The sequence below is a fragment of the Carassius auratus genome, chromosome 16, assembly GCF_003368295.1.
Source record: "Carassius auratus strain Wakin chromosome 16, ASM336829v1, whole genome shotgun sequence".
Taxonomy (NCBI): domain Eukaryota; kingdom Metazoa; phylum Chordata; class Actinopteri; order Cypriniformes; family Cyprinidae; genus Carassius; species Carassius auratus.
In genome coordinates this window covers 9,702,835-9,719,064 of record NC_039258.1, presented here as the reverse complement: position 1 = coordinate 9,719,064, position 16,230 = coordinate 9,702,835, and the positions used below count along the sequence as shown (strand labels likewise).

Here is a 16,230-nt window from a genome sequence, read left to right as displayed (position 1 = left end):
GATAAACATAATTTACTATTTTCAAACAAGTACACACACACACACACAAACTAACAAAACTCTACAACTGAAAATGTTTGAAGTGAGGCACTTTTGGCATGATTCGATGCATCCCATGATACTCTCTAGATGGCAGCACTACATTATGTGGAAGCAAAAGCACTTACACACTTGAGATTTTTTCACCAACAATACTGCTCACCTCATTGACTGCACATCAAATGGTAGATAAGAAAAGAAAATATTAATGCAGGTTCTTAGAAATCTGTATTCATGTTCGTAAAATGTGGTTTACATCAAGTAAAAACTGATGAAACTTTAAATATGGCTATACGGCTTTTCTTAAACCAGATTACACGTCAAAAAATCATATAATGAAGAGACTTCCTGTTTTTTAGTTTCCTGTCTGTGGGCTGATGCCACAATGAAACAGCAGAAAAATGTTTCTCCAAGTATCAGTAATATTTCACTGCAAAATTCCTTACTACTGTTTTGCTTGGTTTGTTAAACTAGCTCTTTTGATTATGACTTCTTTGAAATGCAGTTCAATAATTCCCCTGCACTATGTTATTAACATTCAACTTTATGTGTGCTGTGACTCAGTGTTTGACACTAACATCATCATCTTCCTTGGAATGAAGCTTTTCTCTCACTCAGCTGGTTACCTCTTGTGGAGTTTCACTGTATTGAATGTAGTCTACTTAAAAATCTTAAATGTAAAAATGTTTATAAAATGATTTAAACATCCTTATATGTTTATAAATAATAATTAAAAAATGTAGCTTCTTGCAGATGAACTGAGACTATACTGAGAATAATGATGACTACTTAAAATAATGCTGATTCAAGATATTATTTGTAGTTCCTGATTGTCATTACACAAATGCATTGCGTAGTGTTAAAGTGTTTTCACTGATTACTTAATGCTAGTATTGATCAAAAATATTATGCAATATGCTAAAGCAATTTCATTTTGTCTGGTACCAGAGTTGGGTAAACCTAACTTGTGTTATTAAATTCTACATGTACTGTATAGACATGTTCAAATGTGTGAATACAAAATAAAAATTCTAAAATTGCATCTGGCATTGACAATAATGGCAAAAAGCTATTTTTAACTCTTTTTTTATTTATTTTATTTTATTGAGTTTATTTACAAATGGAGGACTGAGAACAGTTACCATGAACTGATTTCTACCTTCAATATATTATAATCTATTAGTTCTTGGAGATTGGTGATTCCCGAACAGGCTTATGTGTAAAGATTTCCATGTTTAAAAAATAAATACATTCTAATATAATAATAGTAGTAGTAGGAGAAAATGTAACAGTATAAAACTTAGAACATAAAACTTGTTGTACACACATTTGATTTTTGTAAATTAAAAGACCTGCCATGTTCATTTTTTCAGTGTACATTACATACGAGATTCAATAGAAATGACATTAAAGTTTATTTTAGTTGACCATAAATGCTTGACAGTCGTTCGGCAGTACATTGTAACCATCTACGCTAAAGATGTTATCATGAAATTACATGTAAAGATGATGTAGCCTTTTTAAGTATTAATTGTTCTGGATATAATCTATTATACATTTGCATTCAATTGCAAAAACATTAAACTGTCTGAAAGCATTACAATCAGTTTGCACTTCATTATATTATTTTCTTGTAAAAAGTGTTTTCCTTTTTACTAAGAAGGTGTATAGGCTTGTGCATACTCTGATCATAACTACAACCACATCTAAGGGGGCTTAGACTTAGACAGCCCTTGCAGACTAACTGTAAATTGCCCTTTTAAAGGAAATGATTACATTCTTCTGAGGAAATGTGGATTGGCATTGTAGGTCTTATGATAGAGACTTTTCTTCAGCGAGAGCGAGCGAGAGTAGTAAGTAGAAAATAACAGATACCAAAGATTATTTATCAGTATGTGTTTACATTTCAAAACTTGTCTTTTAAAGATTTATGGAAAATTTTCAGTTAAATGGTATTGGTGCCTCCCATTATTTGTTATTCAATATTACATTCAAAGAATACTTTACAACTTTATATATTTTAATTGTCCTTAATTGCATCTTCATCGTTAAAAATGTGTACAAATCCATTTATACATGCAATATTCAGTAGAAATAACATGAAAGTTTATTTTAGTTCACCATAAATGCTTGACAGTATACTCGGCAGTACACTTAAACCAAAATTTAAAGATTTAATCATAAAATTACATGTAAAGATAATATAGCCTTTTTGTCCCACTTTTACATTTCACTAGTTGCATTGTATATAAATGTAAACTAATGTACATTTTCATCCAATTGCAAAAACATTAAACTGTCCGAAAACGTTACATTCAGTTTGCACTTCATGATATTATTTTAGTGTGAAAAGTGTGTTTCTTTTTCACTAAGAAGATGTATGTTGGTTTTTGCACATATCAAAACTGAAACTGATATTTCCTAAAGATTCATTGCCTTATATAGATAGATATGTTGTTGGTGTTACCATGTCTGGCTACATCTGTGGGCATTTGGTCGTAGACAGCCGTGTATGTGACTTACTGTAAATGGACATTTTAAAGGAAATGAATACATTCTTCTGAGGAAAATGACTTGAGTCTTTAATCAGGCCCGTAGTACTTTAACAATGCTCGGTGTTATTTATTGTGTGGAAGAGATAAGTAAAATAACAAAGGTATCTCAACAACATAAAATCGTTTTCAAATATAAATATGAAAGCTGATTGTAATGTGTGAATGTATGTGGGAAATAAATGAACAATCAGCACAAATAAATCAAAAGAGTTCTCTGGTTCAGCAAAAGTGAAGTATGACACTGGGAAGAGTTTCTGTCCGTTTTAGCTATATGTAACTGTGTGTACTTAACCCAGCACATTTAAATTAGTTGTTAATCTCCTACAAATCGGTGCATGCTTTTATATTTTTAGAATCTTGTACACTGTGTTTTTCTGTCTTGAGTATTTTGTCACCTCTATGCAGTGTATTGGATTAATGAATCAGGGATGAGTCATTCAAACCACATGTGCAATTAATTTTCTGGGGTTTACAGATAATCTAATAAATATGACCACAGCAATAAAAGAAAGAATGAAGTGTGTAAATGGAAACAGAATTGACTCACAGGAGGAGCAAGTGAAAGTGAAAGTGAAGAAAAGATCCTTAATACTTTCACAAGTTATTTATTGCACAGAAGAAGAAAAAAAAAGACAAATGCCATACAGACAGAAAAGGTGTCAAGTTAATAAAATGATAAAAACCAATGCCCTGAAGTGCAGAAATTGCTTGCCAAAAATCAAATGTTAAAAAACAGTCTGGGCAAACTGTATTACTAACTAGTACATAAAAGTTTACAACAGTTTGTCTACTGAGTTTATTTGTACTGATGAAGTATTGTTCAAATCTACTAACATATTTACTTGATATCAATTAAGACTTACTGAGATAAAAATTATAATGAAAATGTATTTGGAGTACTACTTGTGTACAAGGCACATTTCTTGATATAAGGCCTAAAATCTGTGTTAAGGTCACTATTGATAAGGATTGCATGGTCTTTGAATAATATCAGTCTTTAAATGTGTTTTTTGTTTTTTTGTAATTCCTAAACCATACATATTATAGTTCCACAATCAAATATACTTCATTGTATCTTTACTTGGACTTCAGAACTACTTTTGCACAATTGAAGTGCATTCAGTACAAAAATCTTTGTTCCAGTGTAGCAGAATTTGAGTATACATGTTTTGTATACCACAAGTACAATGGCAGAGTATTTTTATTGAGCATATAAAACTGTATTTAGTATACATTTAAGTATATTTATTTTTCACTAGGGTATAGCTAAAAGTTATAGATTGTCTGTTGTGGGACCCATTGGTTGCTCCATACGGTCACATTACTCATTTCCCCCGAGGCCAGCTGATTATGTGCCACTCCCTTGTTGAGTTTAGCACCTGTTGCCAATATGAGTAAACTTATTTCTGAAGGATCAAAAGATCCAAACATACCAAACTGTCAGCACTGGCTAAAGTGTAGATTCTCTGTCCTGCAAAGAGTCGATTTGTTTGTTAAACCGCACCAACAGATTCCCTGGGGTGGGGGAGACAAGAAAGAAAAACATGAGGTCCAATGTCAACACTTAGTCTGACTAAAAAGAAAGGTCATGTAAAGTCATTTTTGATACCTTAGATGTCTGTACTTGTAAATGACTGTCATGATAACAAAGCCAAGTACAGCAATGCCAATGACAGCATACGACACAACATGAGTCCGTCCTGTACCTGGGAGCCCCTCCACAGCTGAGTCTGTGAATGTATGTATGTGTGAGTGACAGTGTTCATAAAATGAATGAATAAAAGAAATCAAAAAATCTTTTCACACAAGCCTCTCACCTTTTGTGACCACTGCAATAGGTACAGTGAGACACTTATCGGGGAAAAAAAATAAATAATTTACATATACTTAAAAATGCCATTAAATGATAGCAGTAGTCAGAAAGTAGTGCTAAAAATAGGTCAAAGCCCTTAAGGTCAAATGTTCACCAAGAAAGGAACCAGTACTACTTACAGTTACAGTTGACCACCAAGAAAACCTAAGACAGACAATTTGGTACTTTTAGACATCAAAAGTTAAGAGTTTAGACTGAAAAGTTCTTCAGATATTGCCATGTAGAATTGGTATATGCATCAAATTTAGGTAGCACTAACAGCATATTTTACCACATTCAGGCTGTTTTGCCTGTAGTAACATAAGTCAGCAATCAATGAATCAATCAATTACCTACCCTAATTGCCAAACATTCCAGACGGTATGCAACATGATGTTGACAGCCTACGGTGAGAATCCTTTGAGGTTCAGCATGCAAAACCACTTGATGGTAAATATTCCCATTCTCATCAACCAGCATGGTATTCTGCTCACCAAAAAAAAAAAAAAAAAAAAAAAATTGCATTTGAAACATGGTTTTTCTTTCCACTTTGCACAAAAGTTTGCGAACAAAGTGTGCACTTCCAAAGAAAAATCAATCTGGTTGTGCTTACAGCAGCAGTCCATTCGGGTATGCAGCCAGGAGCTGGCAGAGGTCCAGAGATGATGTAAGCAACGGACTGATTCTGGTACACTGACACAGTGCAGATTAGACTGGCATGAATTCCCTCCACAACTAAAACTGCACATTTGGGAGATGCAAAGTATAAATATCCTAAGTACAATTTAAATGGCACACTATGTTTCCAAATCATTATTATTAAAAACAAACGAATGCAGGACAAACATTCTGATAAAGCATATGTGCTTTGAATGCACTTACCAAAAAATAGTTTCACTGTAGCTGCCATTGTCTCTCCTATACAAGGTGAGTAATTTTTGAGCTGAGACATCCTCTTTTGTTACACTTGTCACTAACGTCATTAATGATTCACTCCTGACACATGATTTCCTGTTTATACCTGTTTCCTGTTAAGCTTTGTTTTAAATAAAGATTTAGTTGCTTGCATTTCTGAAATACTTAAAAAGGAACAAAGCTTATTTAAATTATTTCTAAAAAATTTTTTATACTAGCCTATTTAATAATTTTAATCGATGTTCTCCCTGGAATGGACATGAATAGGTGTTGCTTAGTTATTTATATGCAGCGAGTCCTATTGAAATTATATTGACATTTTGATAACATCTGCAATAAATCTGCATAAAATCTGCAATTTTTAGAAAGCACTAGCTATTATTTCAGAACTAATACAACAACTAGTCTTTAAAATATATATTGCTAATTAGACGTGGATCTAGCATCAGGAACCATCTTAAAACAAACTTTCTCTTTTAAATAAAAAATTTCAAAAAGCATAATGTACAATAATTAATAGAGGCGTGAGGCGTCTGTAAAATAGTAAAATAATTTTCCCTCTGCACCTTAGTAAAACTGAATCATTCAAATCAGTCCATTATATTAAGAGGTAACTGTTTCAAATCATTTGCAGTTTTGGATCCTGAATCTTGAAAGAACTACTCCACTGTCTGTACATGTTGTCTCTCAGACTTTGACATAATATTTTTTTGCTACAAATTAAAGTAAATCCAAAATATGCCACAGTTTAAGAGGCTGATGTCATGTATCACCAGTTCTTTTATTACAACCTACTCGTGCAAAATAAGAAAACATAGACATTTAACTTTTTTCTTGAATTTATTGTGTAAGCAAAAATATACACTGCAATCTATAGTCCCGGAAGCACCCTGGAAATTATTATAACTGTCTTCAGGTCAATTAACATTTTTAAAAGCATCTGTTGATAAAACATGAAAGTAAAAAGTAAAGTCTTAACATTTGCTAAGTCAAGAATCTGTGCTCTGCATTTAATATATATTAACAACCTGGATAACCTGTAAAAGATAATAAAACAGCTCATCCGGGTAACAGCAGTCGGCGCTGTACTCTTGCTTGAACTATATTTTTTTTTTTTGTAAGAAGCTTTGCATTAGTTTAGCTAATAAAATGTTAAAATTGATTCAAAATGCTGTACAATTGTTTAATTAAGTCATCATGGTATTGCAGACTCGCTCTCGTTTCATACAAACGCAGCCACAGCCATTTTGCTATGATTGTTTTGTACTGGATTAACTCATAAGAGAACTAACAAACTGGTAAGGTTTTTAAACATTTTTGTCTTAATTATTTTATTGCCGTAATTATTTTGTGGGGAAATGTTGTGTAATACGTGGTTTGTCTGCACCGTTTCCCCTTAAATGTCCGTTTAGTTTGAATTTGCCGCTTGCTCGCAACTGCTGTCTTCACGGAAGCTTTGCGTTTAAATTTTTCAATTCAAATCAATATTTTGCATTCATTTATTTACTTATGTGGCGAGTAGACTTGTAATTAGTGGGATAATGTACATCCAGACTGCTTCGCGTTGGGGTCCTGACTCCTGATCATCCTGTCGGGGTTTATTCTGCGAGAACAACCGGCTGGATGTACATTATCCCTTACATACTGATAATATATAATATTGATAACAACAATACAGCTATATAATATCAGATATACAAATATATATTTTATGTTAACAAGTGTGTTAATATTCTGTTACAAATACTTGATATTTTATAGGTTAATGATTATATAACAATATGGAGTGATATAAAGGGTAATATGATATAATACAATATATAACAATAATTAATAATAAAATTATTTTAAGCTTCCACAGCTATATTACATAATAAACAACTCATGCTCACTCAAGCTTAAACTGTAAAAGTGATGGCCTGCAATTGTTACCTTAAAGAGCTATTTTGACCTGATTCAACCCATAGGCTACAACTGTATTTTGCTGATTCGTGTATCTAAATTGATTCAGTAATATTACAGAATATTTTTGACTTGGAAAAAACTGTTAATTTAGATCTTACCATTTTTATTCAGCATATTTAGAGTGAGCATGAGTTTATATTTATTTTTCTTATTCAATGTTATCATCATTAAAGGTCTTGTTTCAGTTGGCATCAGAGACCTAGGCAGTGGGCCTTCTTTCTTTTGGCACTGCTTTCCAATTCCACCTGAAAAAATTCAAAATAACAGAAATGAGGACATGATATATTACATGTACCATAATATATTTCTCAGCAGTTACATTTTTGTAAAATATCTGACTAAATAACTTGATTTCGTGCACCTAAATGCTACTGTTTCACATAAAAATGACCCCTGGAATATACAAACATTATATTTGTGACATATTGCTACAGTCTTTCGTATCGAAGATCATTTTACTCCTTTGCATTGATGAAGCCATTTTTTCTTTACCTAAAAGTACCATTTTCAGATTGACACTTTCTTCTGAGACAGATAACACATGTAATGATGATGAAGATGAAGATGACACCACCAGTGATATAGATAATGCGTTGATCACCAGGTGCTTGAGTGGCTAGAGAGATATAGAAACAAAGCTTTAGACTAAAATTGCAACTCACAGCTCTAATAAAACAAAAGCAGGTAACGTAAAAATTCACATACTTTTATTTATTGCAAAAATCATTAACAAAAACATACCACAGTTTCCTTCAATTTCACTTCTCCACAGTAACAGTGTAAAATAAATTTAAGCTGGTGGAGCTAAAACTTATTCCTCACTCACTATTAAAACTGGCCTAACGAACAGTAGCATGTTATTGTCAGGATTTTATGCACTGCTTTCCCTCTCACTCCACTCAGGCCTGTGCAAACACATCTACTTTTCAGATCCTGTTAAGCAACTTATATCTGAAGTGTATAAAAACTCACAAAAGCACCCCCCTCTCTTATTCACAAACAATGCTCCTTTGTGCCAAAAAACAACAACACATATTTAATTAGTATCAGAATACATTCTAATGGAAAGATGGAAATAACATTATAAATATCAGTATGAGACCTAAATGCATAATCAAGGTCTTACTATGACAGCTTAACACACACACACACACATTTAACTAGAGGCTACTGTATTCATAACTTCATTACCTTGTTAGTAAAAACAGGCTTTAAAAGAATGCACAGCCTCATTTATCTGATCTTACCTGGAGTGGTTCTGGGCTTTTCCAAAGCATTACAAGGATCTGGAATGCAAAACAAACATTGTTATTGTTTACTCAGATATAAAACCTCACTTTTACATAAGCACACTTACTAATTCAATCCAAACATTACGATTGCCATAATACTGTAATACCATTTATCAGGGCAAATGAATTGTATCAGAATGTTGATCAGTAATTACTCACACATACAATCCGCGCTGATTCAACCAAATCACTGAAATTGTGAAAGATTCATGATGACTCAGTGTCACTAGATTGTCACTAGAGTTTTTTTTTAACGTTCGTGGATAGGGTGGGGCAGGTTTGTGCCTTGGGAGTTTCCCAAAAATAAACAACAGCAAAACAGCAATGCATTCCACTGTGTATTCACTTTAAAATAACAATCCAGATCACTAGTATTTCTTGCGAGCTGACAAGATAATGTTAGAGTAAATACTGACTTGTTTTTCACTTTAAAAAATGGCCAAGATCACTTAGTGGTTCCTGCGGGCTTACAATGTAACACTTGAGTAATAACAAAACTAACAAAAGAGCAAGAATATGTAAGTGCACATGACAAGTCTCAGTACACATAGCAAGGTATTTATGTATACTGTATATATATATATACACAAAGCATTTTTATGGAGTATTTTAGTATTTTAGCTGGAAGCGACAGTCAAAACAAATGCAGTGTCTGAAAGTGCAGTTTCTTCCATGTCTTTATCCAACAGCAGTATAGTGTTTGTGTTTAATAGACGGAGATGAGTTATTTTAGAACACACCTCTATGGTTACACATGATTAATGAAGCATGTAAAGGGACGTTTCGATGAGAATTGTGATGTCACTATTTTCTCAACTTCAAATCCGGTGGATTTTGATTCTCCATTTCACGATCCGTAAAACATTGCTTGGATGTGTTGCAGTGCGGAATGTGCTGAATGTGACAACTCATGAAATAAAAACATTATAGCCATTATATCAAATGAAACCAACATACCACAACATCTTGCAGTGTATGCATGCTGTTGAATAAAAAAAAGAGGAACACAGGAAGAAGAAAAGAAACATTACCGATGTCTCAAAACGAAACAACATTATATATTCAACATATCATATTTAGTCTAGGGCCATTATAATGATGTTTACCTGTTGACAGTCCTTTCGGTATGTGACCCCTTTGACGTCATCCGTGTTTTGTTTGAGGATTAACTTCTGGGGTTCCTGATATACTACCTTCGTCTTATCCACATTTCCATGTTCGTCAACCACAACGTATTCCTACAAACACAGACACGCAGTGCTACCTTGTATTTTTTGCACATTCACAATCCTGCCCATTTTATGCTGCTTGCAACATAGGTTGCTTCAGAATGTAAAATTTGGAAAACGGTTTGCATCCTTTTTCTGTATAGATGCTTTGTTATGGTTTATAAAACTACAGCACAGTTTCAAATGAATTTATCTGTTATTATTATGTAATACCATACCAAGAAAAAAACACTTCATCCTGTGTTTGCAAAGAAATGTACTTTCATTTGCAACTATTGTAATTTCTGTGGGGTTTTCTGACTTTTGGCACTGTTCATTCTTTGCCCTTCTTCCTTTCTCCACCATCACTGACTTTGTCATTTAACACTTCCCTTCAAACTGCATTTGTGAAACATGATATTCACATTTGCAAAATGATGAATGTAGCATTTGGACCAATCAGACACACAACTATTTGTTATATTTAACAAATAATATCTAATGCCCCCTCATCTAACCAGTGGTGGGCCAGCACATAGACAAATCTGCGGCCAGCACATAGACTGTATAAAAACAGGGCTAGCACTACAGATAGTGCCTCCCTTTTGTTTAAAGACATCGAATCTGATTTGTATTAGCAAAAGTGACAGAATCATCAGCCGATCAAATTAGGAAGTTCCATGACCGCATGCCCTCTGGGACCAGCTACGTGCCGAGTGCTTCCCCCAGCCAGGGTTGCCAGGTTTTCTCGACAAAATCCAACCAATTGCGTTTCGAGGTGTCCCGTTTAAAATCGCATTCCAGGAGTTAAATAAACGTTTTTGGCGGGGTTCTCCTGGTAAAAATCACATTCCAGGGGATAAACATCACGTCACTGAGAATGCTTTAACCAGCAGACATGAAAAACAACCTGCAGCAACATTGTTAAGTAGCCCAATTTGGCAACACTGCTTCCATCTTTTAGTTGGGAATTTCGAAGCCGCAGTCACTGGCACCTCTACACCAGACCTTGTTGCCGATCTGCCTTTTTCAAGGTGCTCTTTTGCAGACAAAAGAGAAATAACTGAAGGATAAACTACTTCGCTAACAATGGTTTTGTGCACTATTTCACAGGCTGCATCTATGAGTGGCTAACAGCTAGCACCGAGAACATGTAGGGAAATTTACTCTGAATTTAACCCACCTCCTTCTATCGTACTGGTGAAATTGTCTGTGTGCAGCATAATATTCAAATTATATGCATATGGTTGTGTTAGCTATTACAGAGATGTGTAAGACAGATGTGTAGAGGTATGTAGTGTACAGCTGCTTACAAGGACCTGACTGAAACCCCACAGCACGCTACTGCACGCTTCCCCCAAAATGCAACTATGTCCTCAAAAAATGCAAAACAGGCCTCTGGTTACCATAGTAACAATGACACACATCAACTCGAAGGAATGTAGAATTTTTTCTCTAAATTCCCTTTGAAACCAATTTCCCTATTTCATTATTTTTCCTCTTAAAGTGTTTCACTTATGCATTGATAAAAACTCTTTTAAATTAAAATTTTAGAATTGCATACTATTGTTAACAGAGGTCACAGGTATGCCACGTTTGGTATCTTTTGGGTGCATTTTAAATTTTCATTTTTATTACATGTTGGTACCTATGGAGGTATTTGTGTTACCAGAAACTTTAATAGTTTCTTCATCAACAGCCAATGAAAGACCATATGTGAAACATGTGCCTGAGGACAAAAGGTGGTAAAACTTCCCTCCAAAAGGTACAATTCCTCATTGGCTCACTCAGATCCTGAGGATGTGACATGATGATCACTGGATCAGGGGGGTTCTTTTAGATTCAGGAATTCCAGGAGAAGATGCTGATCTGAAAGCCTTAAAACACACCCTAAGCTTGCACCAGGCTGTCAGCCTTGACTTTCCATTCATTAAGATCCTCTGATTCAAACTGGCCTTACTTATCAATTCACTTCAGCAGAGACCAACTGGAGCCCCAAAGTGCATGACTCTTTTTCAAACAGGCGAGACGTGCAAGTATCAAACTTCGTCTTATTATTTGACACATTAAGTATCATATGCACCTTTTACAAAAGTGTGTTTGACTAAGAAACTGATCTTTCCTTAAATCTGCTAAATATAAAATTGTATGATAGCTTCATATGTTTTATTTCTCTTCCCTTTACTGCTTAAGCTTTGACCCTTTTTCCTATGCCCACTGTACGTGTGTGTGTGTGTGTGTGTGTATGTTAGACTAGTTTAAGTGTTTATGTAGTTAATAAAGTCTTATATGAATCACACTTGAGGCTGTTCATTGTTCGCTCAACTGAAGTCCCTAATGCAGGTTTTAGCTACATGCTCTGAGTAGTATTGTAAAGTTATTTTCCTTAACCAGGAAGTCAACGTTCTTAGAACTGACAGACAGTTGACATTGAGAGGTCAAGTAAATACTTACAATGGATCTAAATATTTATAATTTCTCATAACTAGTTATGATTGTTTATTCACATTTCCCCCTGGAGCTGATTTGCTACAAATATTCCAAAATGTGCTAATTTAATGCCACAAAGCCTGGAAGGTAAATGGTTTATTGTGACAATATCTCAAAAAAATAAAAAGACACTTAGAGAGCGATCAGTACTCACCATTGCAGACCATGTTGGTGTACAATTGGCTCCATGTGGCTCACTGAGATGATAGGAAACCGAGAGGTTTGTCAAAACTTGAAAACAACACTTCAAGTTCGAACAATTTCCCTTCATTGAGTAATTTGAGAAAATGGAAATGAAGCCTGTTCGTGGAGAAAAAACGAAATGATTAAAAAAAACCTATAAATGTTACTAAAACAATATAACAATGAGAACCAAATTATCAGAACATATGATTGTTTTTGTCTATAATACTATAATTTATAATAATTTTGTCTATAATTTACATTACAATGTACCATACAAGACAGATACATTACAATAGCAATATATTTTCTAAAACAGGCCACAAAGTAGACCACAAAGTAATCTTTAGACCACAGTATATCACAGTGTTTACAGACAGGTTTTGTCACATTTCTAAATTAAACTCACAAAATGTCAACATAATAAGTTAATACTTAACAACAACTATTTAAACATGCAAGGCCCCTTCAAATATTGATAATATGTTAAATACATCTTTTATATGAGGGTGGGTATTTCCCACAGGTGGCCGTGACGTTTTAAATGCTGCCTGAGAGCTAAACAATCACCAACTTTTACTTTTACACATGCAACGAAGACATAGACATACATTTCCACTGCCTCTCAAATACAAACATTTAAGACAAAAGAAACTGAAGTCATTTGGATTATCAAAGATGAGTTGGATAAAATGAGTAATGGCAGGGGAACAGTAGACATTACTAGTACATTAGGAGTGGTACTAAACTTACTTGGAAAAAGGAAAAAGTTTTATACTAGTTATACTATTTTATTTATTTATTTATTTATTTTAAGTAATTTTGTGTTATTATTATGTTTACGAAAGGCTAAAGGACGCAGTAACTCGAGAGCCAATGAACCCATCAGCTCCTAAATGAGGGAATCGCATTAGGCTATCTGTTCCCGAGGGCCATTTATTTCATCTTAGTGATTAGTGCACTTTACTCAGAGTCATTTTGAAAATATAAACGTAACTGTAATTTAATATCTAACTGTAAAACGAAGTCTGACAGCATTTTAGGTTACTTTCACTTTTCCAAATGAAACAAAATATAGTCTGCTGCACCCGACATTTAAAGTAAATTAACAATACTATTAAGGTTATTCTAACAAAATAAAGAACTTTAAGGTACTTACACAATATTTTTACTCCGACATCCTTAAGATCCATCCTGTGTGAGACCGGTGTATACGGATTTCTAATCTGTGATTCACGTTAACTATCGTTTGACAGTCGGACAGAGATCTTGTTGTTAGAAACAGATAAGTTATGAATAATCCCCGTGAAATACTTTGATGCAGGTGTGGTGCCTAAATGTGCACCCTGTCAGTAAGGGAGGGGGGTTAGGATCAGGGGGTGGGGCTTACAACAGGTCTCGACCAGAGCAGAGCCGTTTCCGTTCTTCTGCTCAGTGTGTAGATCACGGAAACTGTTGAGAAACGATTGAAACTGTTTGCAACAAGGTAAACACGATGTTAGAATATAAATGTTAATCTATACACATTTTATTGATCGTGTCGTGAAAACATTTCCTGGTCAAAAAACGCCACTGTCTAGATGTAAATAAGTAGCCTAAATACGTAAAATTACGTAAATACGTAAGATTAAATCATTACTGCAGTGATTTAGCCTATATTTCTTGCATGTTGTAGCCTATGTTAGGAAACAATTCTTATAACACTGACTGATGCAGTAGCCTTTTATTTCTCAAACAACCATGTTGGAAGACCAATGTCCACGTTCCAGTGGGACAATATCAAGATTCACCAGGATGAAGAATTGGCCCCAGCAGAGTCCTTACCTTTAGTCCACTAAAAGTCTTTGGGATGTGTTGGAGTAGAGTTTACACAGCCCGTCTATATGAAAGTTCTACATGCTGTTTGTTGGACCGCCTTTAGCCTTGATATGCGGTCATGTGAAAAAGTTAGGACACTCGAATCCCAAAGTTTTCTTTATCAGGACAAACATTATCTGATCCTTGCCAGGTCAAGTCAAGTCATGACTTGTCATTGTCGTTGAGATCAGGTCATAGAAAGGTCATAGAATCTGGAAAATAAAACCTCAGATGAACAAAAACACATGTCATATCACACTGTCATTATTTATTTAACAAAAATAAAGCCAAAATGGAAAACCATGTGTGACAAATTTAGGACATCGGATGGATGGCCTCACATTTGACTCTAAATTAAAATGTATGCATTTATCAGACGCTTTTACCCAAAGCGACTTACAGTGCATTCAGGCTATCAATTTTTATCTATCATGTGTTCCTGGGGAACCGAACCCCCAACCTTGCACTTGATGCAGTGCTCTACCAATTGAGCTACAGGACTCTAGAATAATATCCAGAGGAGTTTATGGTCGATTCAGTGACTGTGAGATGTCCAGGTTCTGTGGCTACAAAACAAGCCCAAAGTCATCAGCCCTCATCAGCATGTGTGATTTTTGAACGAGGTGTTTCATATGTTCTGATGTTCTGATATGCTCTTTAGCTTTTCACCAAAAATGTTGCTGTGCATTATGGCCAAACATCTCCACTTTTGTCTTATCTGTTCAAAGGACATTGTTCTAGAGGCCTTATGGTTTGTTCAGATGCAACTTTGCAAACCTAAACCCCGCTGCCATGCTTTTTTCAGATAGAAGAGGCTTTCCTCTGGCAGGGAAATCCAAACATGCCATACTTGTCCCATATTTTTCTAATTGTACTGTCATGAACTTTATCCTTTAACATGTTTACTGAGGTCTGTTGAATCTGCAGTGAAGTTCCTGGGTTGCCATTCTTCTGAGTGTTACATGGTCTAATGTTGGGGCAAATTTGCTGGGACCTCCACTCCTGGGAGGATTTTTGTCTGTTCTGAATGTCTTCCAATGAATAAACTTCATTGTGGTATTGTTTAAACGTTATATGCAACATCGCAACATTTATAGCCATCAAGAGTTACATTCATTTGGGGATCTTGTGTTGACAATGAAACAGTTAACTCACTCTGAAAATTTCAAAGGGCACTTAGAGACTTTTGAATCAGAACTCTTCATATAATCTTCAAATCATAATTTTAATAGTAAGTTCATGCTTTGCCTGTAGGGCTGGAAACATTTATGATGTAGCCATGGCTTCTTTCTAGGGTTTAATGATGAGCATTTCAAGCAGGACTCTATAGCCTTGGAGCTTTAGCGGAAGGATGCATCCTCAATATGCAGTCTTCCATTGAGAAGCATGCACAACTCTGACGAAAAACTCAATGACATCAAGGCACACATGATCCAAGTTGACTATTACAGTTTCTCCCATGGTAGAACTGTGGACCTTGGTAAATCCCAATAATGGCTGTCTAAAAGCTTAAGTTGTTGACTTGATGCCTCACTGTCTTAGCAGACAATGACTTTGCAGACAGCGTTTGTTCCCGATGGTGTCTCATGAACCCATTTCAGACATATTTTTATAGTATCGTTGCAGGTTCATGATCTACAACCAAAATAGAGAAAAAAGAAACTATTTGATTACTACAACACTCATTTCTTGCTAGAAATGACATTATAAATATTGCTCACAAACTGACCACCAACCACAACTTTCAGACACCATTTTTATTTTTAGTTCAACTGTCATGGAATAGGATTATGGGATATTAAAGGAAGTTAAGGATACATCTGCCTTCAAAAAAATGGAGAGAGGAAGTTAGGCTAACACTGTATTCAGAAGTG

The 16,230-nt window shown here is 34.8% G+C and overlaps 1 protein-coding gene and 1 long non-coding RNA gene across 3 annotated transcripts; both read right to left on the bottom strand.

The window, feature by feature from the left end:
• Window positions 1-3,183: 3,183 nt before the first annotated feature.
• LOC113116060 (uncharacterized) lies at window positions 3,184-7,530 on the bottom strand. Of its 2 annotated transcripts, XM_026283907.1 has the most exons (7): window positions 5,329-7,530; window positions 5,060-5,187; window positions 4,804-4,932; window positions 4,587-4,611; window positions 4,412-4,450; window positions 4,204-4,324; window positions 3,184-4,109 (listed from the first exon to the last, which is right to left on the bottom strand). In XM_026283907.1, the coding sequence occupies exons 1-7, from the start codon at window positions 5,396-5,398 to the stop codon at window positions 4,088-4,090; spliced, it is 534 nt and encodes a 177-aa protein (XP_026139692.1). In that variant the 5' UTR covers window positions 5,399-7,530; the 3' UTR covers window positions 3,184-4,087. The 2 variants fall into 2 exon arrangements, with proteins under 2 accessions (XP_026139692.1, XP_026139691.1); XM_026283906.1 differs by having other exon boundaries at window positions 5,060-7,530.
• Window positions 7,531-7,836: 306 nt separating this feature from the next.
• On the bottom strand, window positions 7,837-9,847 carry LOC113116062 (uncharacterized). Its single transcript, XR_003293974.1, has 3 exons — window positions 9,725-9,847; window positions 8,574-9,600; window positions 7,837-7,942 (listed from the first exon to the last, which is right to left on the bottom strand). It is a non-coding gene; the product is annotated as an uncharacterized LOC113116062 (long non-coding RNA).
• Between the last annotated feature and the right edge of the window lie 6,383 nt (window positions 9,848-16,230).

Bases quoted from the DNA above. Each gene is read 5' to 3' on its own strand.
- LOC113116060 (XM_026283906.1), bottom strand. From the start codon at position 5,398: ATGTCTCAGCTCAAAAATTACTCACCTTGTATAGGAGAGACAATGGCA. The intron at 4,933-5,059 runs GTAAGCACAACC...TTTGGTGAGCAG, and splicing joins TACCCGAATGGACTGCTGCT to AATACCATGCTGGTTGATGA. The intron at 4,325-4,411 runs GTGAGAGGCTTG...ATACATTCACAG, and splicing joins TATTGCAGTGGTCACAAAAG to ACTCAGCTGTGGAGGGGCTC.